Source organism: Asparagus officinalis, chromosome 3 (assembly GCF_001876935.1).
Source record: "Asparagus officinalis chromosome 3, Aspof.V1, whole genome shotgun sequence".
Taxonomy (NCBI): domain Eukaryota; kingdom Viridiplantae; phylum Streptophyta; class Magnoliopsida; order Asparagales; family Asparagaceae; genus Asparagus; species Asparagus officinalis.
In genome coordinates this window covers 27,515,441-27,525,086 of record NC_033796.1, presented here as the reverse complement: position 1 = coordinate 27,525,086, position 9,646 = coordinate 27,515,441, and the positions used below count along the sequence as shown (strand labels likewise).

General features: G+C 38.4%; 1 protein-coding gene and 1 non-coding gene across 2 annotated transcripts in view; one reads left to right on the top strand and one right to left on the bottom strand.

The window, feature by feature from the left end:
- The window catches only part of LOC109834831 (NEP1-interacting protein 1-like), a 5,121-nt gene extending 1,658 nt beyond the window's left edge, over positions 1–3,463 (bottom strand). The window contains exons 1-4 of the mRNA XM_020402846.1: positions 3,014–3,463; positions 2,721–2,872; positions 978–1,061; positions 721–908 (exon numbers count right to left, since the gene is read on the bottom strand). Of these exons, the coding sequence (XP_020258435.1) occupies positions 721–908; positions 978–1,061; positions 2,721–2,872; positions 3,014–3,116 (527 nt within the window). The 5' untranslated portion in view covers positions 3,117–3,463. The remainder of the gene's footprint in view (positions 1–720; positions 909–977; positions 1,062–2,720; positions 2,873–3,013) is intronic.
- On the top strand, positions 2,463–2,536 carry TRNAE-UUC. The gene has a single exon. It is a non-coding gene; the product is annotated as a tRNA-Glu (tRNA).

The window sequence follows — 9,646 nt, the reverse complement described above, 5'->3', positions numbered from 1 at the left end:
TTCATGCTTGACATTAATGAGAATTTACTGGGTGAACTATTCAGGTCTTTCTCCACTAGGTGACTGATGCATCAATAACCGTCTATTCTTAAATCTTGGCAAAAAAAATAAAAATTAAAAATTTGGTGAGTAGTTTGCTCACCAAAGGATTCTTCTTTCATTGGTGCACTAAATAATTATTAATGAGCAAAAGTTATTTATATAACTATAAACGAAAAACTACTGGTTTAATCTAGTGGTTTCTCGGACCATCACGTACGGTTCCTGTCTTCGTCGTGAAAAAATAGGGCCTAAAGTAATGTGGGACTTGTGGGCTTTAAACAGAGGTCAATGACCAAATTAATCTAAAAATTTAACTTAGTAAGTATTAATTCAGCTTTCTGATTTAAATCTATTAGCTATCGTTCTTTGTTAAATTTACTACCACAATTAAATAAAGCGTCATTCCTTGAATAAGGAAACTAGGCGGACTTCCATTTAAAATGCCTTCAATCTTAAATCAACATGACCTTTAGGAAAATCATGCGCCTAATTCCGATGAGTAATGTTAACTACACGGTTCAACTCAAACCATTTTCACACGACAAAATAAGTAGTAAAGTGTAGGGTCCAGTCTTTTTATGAAGGGAGCGGCTTAGAAAAATGTAGTGTACTTAACATTATCTAAGTTGTACCCTGGATTTACTGTATTTCTTCCTACACATTTTTTATTTAGCAAACGTTTTCACATGTGCATATAATACCTGCAGGCAAACAGCACAAGAACTTGTCTCCCCACGGTCACTTGTGTCGTGACAAGCAATCTTGAAACATGGCAATATATTTATGAGCTCCGGCAATAGACCTTTGCTTCTGCTGATATCAAATATATCTGAAGTCTCTACATAACTTATTTCCACCGCATTAATCTGCAAGCAAAACCATTTTTATTAACATCTGTCTAATTTCTGGAACATTAATCAGAGTATCATACTGACCTGCCATTGGTAAGCCTTGAGCACTACTGGGCTGACCCACTCTCTGAAGATCTTCCCGTTGACAAGGCTGCTAAAAATGGCCACCTGAATTTAGAAAAGGGAATAATAGAACATGAATTCAAAAATCTCGGAACAAAATTAAATGAGTGAGAAATATAATTATTATAATAATAATAAAAAAGCCCGTCGGGTTCTGGAACAGGCAAGTATCATAATGAAATGCTGGCCCAAAATGAGGAAAGCCAACCAAGAATCCAATAACAGGAATGTTTTTGTCGTGTAGCAGATTTATCCCAGAAGGCAGCATAAATGTCAGTAGATATAGTTCCTATTGCCGCATTAAATATTGGTCTAAAGGACTAGTGCATTAATCTCTTGAGTGGCCATGGGGTCAAGCTCAAGTGAGCCCACCGGGTCAAGCCACTGGGGCCCCTGAGGTTAGTATCTGACTTGAGGTTCATATCTAAAGTCACATAACTTGTCAAGGATTGCATTTTTTGTGTGGGGGAAAAAAATTTCTTTTCTGAGGTATGTTTCTTTTTCTATTAAATCATTAACACCATGTTTATTTGAAGGGAGGTAATGCAGGGAAAGCTAAGTCAATTGAGGTGCTATGAGGTGTAATTGACGGGAGGGAATTGATCAAAAACAAGATCAAATCCGACGATTAAGATTGAGTTTAAGAGTTTCCTTCCTTTCTTTGTTAAAGTTTTCAAATGGAGTAAAATAAGCTCAATTCCATTCCATTTACCAAAACTCTAAAACGAAATTTCTTTTTCTCTTACCTTCTCTCCGCTATCTTTATCCTCTCTCAACTCCTTTTCTTGGAAAATTCCCAAACATTGTGTAAAGGATACATTTTGCTCTGTGTAATGGCCATCCTCGTGGAAAGAAAATGAAAGAAAATTTTATCGATAGAGAAATCGTAATACTAGAGTTCCGAATTTTGCGGACCATGAAAAATTGCGAACCACTAAAAAATTGAAATAGATAAGGGGATAAAGCCAAAGGCCGTAGGTACTTTGCTTCCCAAGAAAAAAGAAACCTAGTATCTCGTGCCACTGAAGTGGCCCCCTTGATAAAAAATTTAGCAAGTATTGTAAGAAGTTAGGTTTAGTATTGATTTGGTCTAAATTTCGTATGTTTCCATGATAAAGATCTTTCAAAAAAAAAAAACAGAGACATCTTTTATTGAAACAGAAATTATTGGGGGCAAAAAATAAAAAGAGGAACTCAAGCCTATCAAACTAAGCTAGAACTTCACAATCATAGCAAAGACAAGCAATAACAAGTTGGTAGATCTTAGCGTATGACATGCTAATGTAACAAGGGAAGCTTCATCAAACTTTTTTGATAGATTCTTTAAAGGAAAAAGTTAAGAGAGATATATATCCAGGAGTCCTATTATATTTCAAGCTGTCTGTCGAGGTAATGACAAAATAACTAAATTTAATAAATAGTTATTGCTATAGGCAACAGTAAAAATCCGTTGTCGTCCAGCCCGGTTAGGATATCTGGCTTTCACCCAGGCGACCCGGGTTCAAATCCCGGCAACGGAGTAGTACCTTTTTGGGGTTAATTTTTGCTACTCATATAATATATTTCTTGCTTAAAAAGATTTTAATTGCATATATCTTTTTATTGCCTTTTCTACTCTTTCCAGAAGCTTAATCTCGTTCCAGCAAAAGTTTTGATATGAGTATATTCGGTTATATTCAATCTTAATGTGGACAGTACACTAACCTTAGATAACAGCTCTCCTTGTAGGCAAGACTCCAGCACCTCCATAGCCACGACGGCTCCGGCCACCGCTCCTATCATCGCTCCCCTCGACATCCCGGTCTCTGTCGTCTGTCCCTTCACCGCCCCCGACATCGATCCTATCAATGCACCGCCTATAAACAACATTACATTTATGTTATTCACTTCCCATTATCTTAGGAAAAATAATGAGACATAATATGGATGGTGGTGAAGGACAAGATTAATGGATCATAAGCAGTCTAGATAAAAGAACGAGGCAAGGGAAGGCTTACACAACGCAAAAGCACAAGTGAGGCTCGCAAATGCAACTTTCTTGAGAACCCTCGAGCAAAGCCCTAGCCCAACGTTAGCAACTTCTCTCCACCATGACTCCATCCTAATTAATATATCCCCTATGCCAAAGCCTTAAACCCCCAACTCCACATTCCCCATGACAAAGCACCCTCTTTATACAATAATACACAATTTAGAGAGAGAGAGAGAGATGGGGGGAGAGAGAGAGGGGGGTACGTGTCCCCCACACAACAAGGCCAATAGGGACTGGCCGGGGGTATTTATGAGGTGAGAACAAGCAAAGCATATATAGCATTTCACCCGCATTAGTACAAGAATTAACGCACCTAACCGTAATTAAGAGCACTCCTAAACTTTTCTGAGGTTCCTAGGGCACCATCTAGCTCCTTAAATGGGATCAAAAACCAGAAGCCCCCAAATCCCAAAGCAGTGGGTGGTGATATGGGCTGCCCACTGGAACAAACACCCAACTCGAAGGCAATCAATGTATAGATTCAAGGACAGGAATCAAAAGAATCAATTATATTTGGTGTCGTGGATAGTTGCATGCACCCAAATAAATGGCATCGGTACTAGTTAATGAGCTGCCTCATCTATTCTGGATATGGGAAGGGGGGGTTGCTTCATGTGCATTTTGTCAGAGCAATGCAATTTTGGGAAGTGAGATACTTGGTTATGCGGAACGATAAGTTTGAATGTTAGGCTGCAATATTCACGTAGCAATTACAAATGGTAAATTAGTAGTTTTCTTTTTAATTAGATATTTGTAGCCTTATATTATAGCTCATTGATGTCATGAGCGTTTAGAGGGATGAGATGGATAACAGACACTTTCTCCTAATAAAGTAGGAGAGGCAAAATATAAAAAATAAAAATAAAAAGAATCATCCCAATTAGTGAGGTTTTTATGCTAATTAAGTTGTATTTAGTTAACTGAGGAACATGATTATAAAAGTATATGGAGGTATTATACGTGTATATGCATTCATACATGTGTACCATTTTTTTTTCTCCACTGGTTATATATCATATATTCATGAAAATGAATGAAGCTTAGAAGGAAGGGAAATATGTATATTCGCTTCATATATATTTCGGAGCGTACGTAATGCACTAATATCACAGCAATCTCACATGGAATTCGCTAATGAATCAAATTAATTATGGAAACAGGAAATATATAAGCAACATAATGATGAGTGCAATAGTGTCTTCCCCAAATTCAGTCGCATACAAAACGCGCTGCTAAACAATTATAAGCAACCAAAGATTGAACTTACAAGCAAGTTCAGTGATCTTATACAAGCAACTAAATAATAATGTTAGAAGCAACCAAATATGTAATATATTCTTTCTTGGCATATATAATTTATGAGATAAATCTTTTGTTTGCAGAATCCTGATCATAGCCAAGAGATTTTCCAAAGCTATGTAGAGAAAAAGACCAAATTTTTTAATTAAATATGAGTAACTTTTCCATTATTTGTGTGATTAAAGTTGAAACTAGCTAGCTAGCCCTTTTTATTTGTCCATTTCGAAGAAAGTAAAGCATTACATTAATTAACGAAGGGATAACCACACTTAATTGGTCCTAATTCTCATCTTTTAGTTGTCCGTTCTAGCCAAATCCCTTTCATATTTGCTTTACCAAAATGCTTTTATTAGTTCTAAATTCTTTCACCTCCAATGAACTAGATGTAAAGTGTATAGCCCTTTAGAGGTTAGGTATTATAGGTGCAGGATATTCTGCCAAAGTTTAACAATATTAACCTATAACTTTCTTTCGTTAATAAAGATTAAGCAAGCTAGTGGAGCTTTTAGGTGATTGTTTAAGGTTGAAGTTATCCAATATTATACGCTGACAATTTACCCACCACCAACTAACCCCTATACTTTGTTGTGAAGATTTAGTTTCCAGTAACCTGCTGAAAGATTCATTGCTCCTAATGAACTTGGTTTACTAATATAACCAGTTTTCAGGTCATTCATGCTTAATTGTCACTTTGAGAATCTATAAATATACAAGTGATGGGATTAGTTCTAAGATATGCCTCCGTACGTATTTTGATATGTGAACAGTTGATTTAAGAGATCTGATAGAGGCAGCGGATGTAGGTTTTATATATACAAACAATTGGATATGTTTTTAATTAAGTGGTCTACTGCAATCGGACGCAATTACTGAAATTGATAATAAACTACCTTTTATTTGTATTGAAAAGGGCATGTATGTGCTGTTGGCCGATCTGAGATGCAAACCTAGAGGGGGATGTGTAGGTTTGATGCAATCCCAGGTCCTTGCATGAATGTAGGAGCCAATAGTTTAAGTTGTTATGTATGTTTAACAGGACTTTAGGATTGAGAGAACTGTTTCCTAGCATTTAGGAGTAGCGTACCCACTTTCTATTTGTGGGAAGTCCGTAGTCATAGACGGCAGCGGAGGAGGTAATTGTTTACGTTGTTCATCATCTCAAATGGTATGAATACTTTGAACCTCTCGCAATCCTTGGTGCCAATTTTTCAGTGGAGAAAATTATGAGCTCTGGAGCATTAAAATGAAAAGCTTTTTCATTTCACAAGATCTTTGGGATCTAGTTGACAGTGGTTGCGCAGATTCAGAGAAGACAACAGAGCTGAAGGGACTTCGAAAGAAGGACGTGAAAGCTCTGTTAGTTTTGCAGCAAGCAGAGTTACAGAGGCAATATTTCCGATTAAAAATATGAGACCATCAAAAGAAGCTTGGAAAATTCTTCGACAATAATACCATGGAGATAACAAGGTAATTGTTGTTAAACTCCAAACCCTATGTAGAGAATTTGACTCTCTTTATGAAAGAAAGAGGGTCAATCCAAGATTTCTTTTCTAGAGTTTCCGTTACCATAAACCTTATGAAGACTTGTGGTGAGAGTATTAAAGATCAAAAAGTTGTAGAAAAGGTGTTGACGATTTACCTTCTAAGTTTGATCATGTTGTCACTGCAATAGAGGAGTCAAAAGATTTGTCTACTTATTCTTTCAATGAACTAATGGGCTCATTGTTAGCATGTGAAGAAAGAATGAATAGGTCCACATAGAAGAATATAGTGTAGAATTGGCGAAAATATTGGAGAAGATCAGAAAAATGGAGCAGACAGGCATTTGGGTGCTTTCCGGTCGACCGCGAGCTTTGGCACGGTCGACCGCAAACGTGCACGACTACAGGGTGTTTTTCGGTTTTCTGGCCGGTCGACCGCGGCGTCAAGTGCGGTCGATCGCGGACCCTTTAATGCATTTTTTTGTTTCTGATCAATTTTGGGGTTATTTGGAGCATAGAAAAGAGTCTTTTCTGGAGCTATTAGTTAGGATTTTGTTTGAGAGATTGTGAGCTTTGTGTGAGAGATTAGTTAGTGAATTTGTAATCTCTATTTGTACTCTTCTTCTCTATTAGTGAAAACACATCCCCTTCTTGCCCCGTGGACATAGACAACTTGCCGAACCACGTAAAATCCGTTTGTTTGTATTCGTGTCGTTATTTTGGATTGTTTGGCCTTCTCTCTCAACATTGGTATTTGTTCTCGGCACCCCATCGGTTTGGCTGCCGCGCACAACAAGTGATAACAGAGATTCGGGCTACGCTTGGGATCAGGTGAAGGAGTAATTCGCTTTGAAAGCTCGTCTAGGGTTTCAGTTGGTGAAAAAGGTGAGATCTTTACTATTGTGCATCTTGTCTTCCGTCTTGTGGGGGTGAGATCTTTCGGAGGCTCTTGTTAGGGTTTCACTTAGAGGTATAAAAATATCTCTTTTTAGTTTGGATCTATTCTTCGTTTGTTCTACATTGGTTTGGTGGTGCTTTGAGGAAGATGGCCGAGAAAGAAGGAGTTATGGAGAGTACTTCTAACATGAAAACCGTCCAAAGTTTAAATATTCACTCTATGAAGATAGATATGAAGAGGTTTAATGGCACTAATAATTTTGGTCTTTGGAGATGTGAAGTCTTGGATGCGCTCAACACGCAAAATTTGGAAGACACTTTGGAGTTGGATGGAAAACCGGACGATATTGAGAAGAAGGTTTGGAAGAAGATGAATCGAACAGCATGTGGTGTGATTAATTTTGTTTAACACAAGATTTGAAATATGATGTGATTAATGAGACTTCGACAAAAAAGATTTGAGAGATCCTAGAGAGCAAGTATTTGATGAAGAGTATGAAAAATTACTTGCATTCGAAGAGGAGGATTTATCGCTTCCAATTAAAAAACAGAACATCCATTAGTGATCACATGAACAACTACGTGAAACTTCTTGCGGGTTTGGCGATTGTATATGTTATGGTTGAAGATGAGGACAAGGCGTTGTTATTGTTGAGTTCTTTGCCCGACGAGGAATATGAGACATTCGTTCTTACTCTTATTAATGGGAAGACATCTCTTTCGTGTAGTGAGGTCATCGCTGTACTTGTGAATTATCAGCTTCAGAAGAAAGATAAGGAGACTTCGATTGATACAGTAGGAGGGCATTGGTCGCAAGAGGGAAGAGTCCAAACCATAGTAGGAGATCACAGTCTAGAGGAGCACACCCTACAGTTGGTAAGAATCAGTATGCCTTTTGTAAAAAAAAGGACATTGGAAAGCCGAATGCCCAAAGTTGACAGATCAAGCTGGGAAAAATAAGGGGAAAGCTATTCAAGCTTCAGAGGTGAATGTTGCCAAAGCTAGTGGTGGTGATTTAGATTCGGATTCTTTAGGCTACTCGTACCATGCACTACCGTTAGTTTGTGTTGCCGACACTATAGAGTAGATGTTAGATTTGGGTGCTTCTTACCACATTTGTCCTAAGAGTGATTGGTTCTCCAACTTTGAGAAGTTAGAAAAAGGAGATATCGTGCTTATAGGTAATGATCATGAATACTCTATTGGTGGTATCGGTACCGTTCATATTAGGATGTGTGACAGGGTGATTCGGGAGTTGGATGAAGTGAAGTTTGTTCCGTAGTTGAAGAAAAATATCTTTTCACTTGGAGTTTTGAAGACAGTAGGCTATCGGGTGACCTTAGAGGATGCATCTTTGAATGTTACATTTGGGTCCATGATTATGATGAAGGGTGTCAGAAAGAAGAATTTGTACTACTTGATTGGAAGAACGGTGATTGGTGGAGAGCTGACGACTTCTTTGAATTTGGCTAGACTATGACGTTTGTTGATGCTGGGATATTTGATTATTGATGTCGTACATGGATTGTTGAGGAGTGCTTTGACCTGCAGATTGAAGTCCTGTGAGCACATTGGTATGAGCAAGAAGACTGAGGTGGAGTTTGACATTTCTATTCACCGAGCGAAGGGTCTTCTAGGTGGTGTTCATTCAGGCATTTAGGGGTCTTCTAAGGAGGCATTATTGGGAGGTAATAGGTATTTGTTTTTCTATGTTGGTGACTGTTCTAGGCATTTATGGGTTGCAACCAAGTCCCGTTGGTGTGAAGTCCTAGTAGTCAATAACAGGTGGAATGGCAGAAAGGTAACATGTTGTTCTAATTTTGGTAGGGGTTCTTTTTTGCATTTGAGCTTACCACAGTTTGAGACACTTCATTAGAGAGGAAACATTAGGGCGATGAGATGAGCCGGCAGGTTTGATGAGTCGTTCCTTGCTTGAGGAGGATCAGTGTTTAATGTCGAGCATTGGTTTGTAGAGGAGTTCTGGTGTTGAGGCTTTGACATATTAGAACCATCTTATTCATAGGTTACTGACTGCTGCATTTGGAGTATTTGAATCTGGTGGAGCTGCTTTAGATTTTGGATTACTTCGAATATTTTGTCGCCCAACATATTGTCACATCCAGGATGTGAGATTTCATCTGAGTGTACATTTGGAATTCAGAGTCATGTTTGGTTATCATGTATTAGACTCTAATATTTGACTCTCGGCAGATAGAGAGTGTTAAATAGATCATTGGGATATCGCAACGGGTGGAGAGTGATGCTACTTCACGTTGGGTGGAGATTATTCCATATTCTCCAGATTATTCTGCATCGTTTGGGATTCCAGCTAAGGTGACACTGAGTGCGGATCATATTGATGTGGATGCAGATGATGAGTTTGTTAATTCTAGTGCGGCTGGTGGAAAAAGTTCGGATTTGGTTATGACCGATGGTTCACCTCAGGTGGAGGTGTTTGGTTCATTTCATATTGAGGCCATTGGGAGAGTTATCAATTGCAGATTTGTTGGTGATGTTGGAGAAGAGTTAAAAACTCTTCTCGTTGATTAAAGGTCTTTGGAGGCCATTTGATGAACTACGTGAAGCTTGATTCCTTGGGCAAGAGGATACGTACGCAGTCATTTTGATACAGCCGGTTTGGTGAGTTAATACTGACAATTGGAGTTTGTTCGCATTCTCGTTTGGGTCTTGACTTGTTGTGGATTGAGTCTGCTGTCGTGGATTTGTTTCACTTCATATTGGACACAACAAGTGGGATATTTGGTTTGATTGGTATCAGATCACTTTTGAAAAAACTTCGCCGAGGTGGAGAATTGTAGAATTGGCAAAAATATTAGAGAAGATCAGGAAAAATAGAGTAGACATGCATTTGGGTGTTTTCTGGTCTACCGTGAGCTTTGGCGTGGTCGACCGTGAGCTTT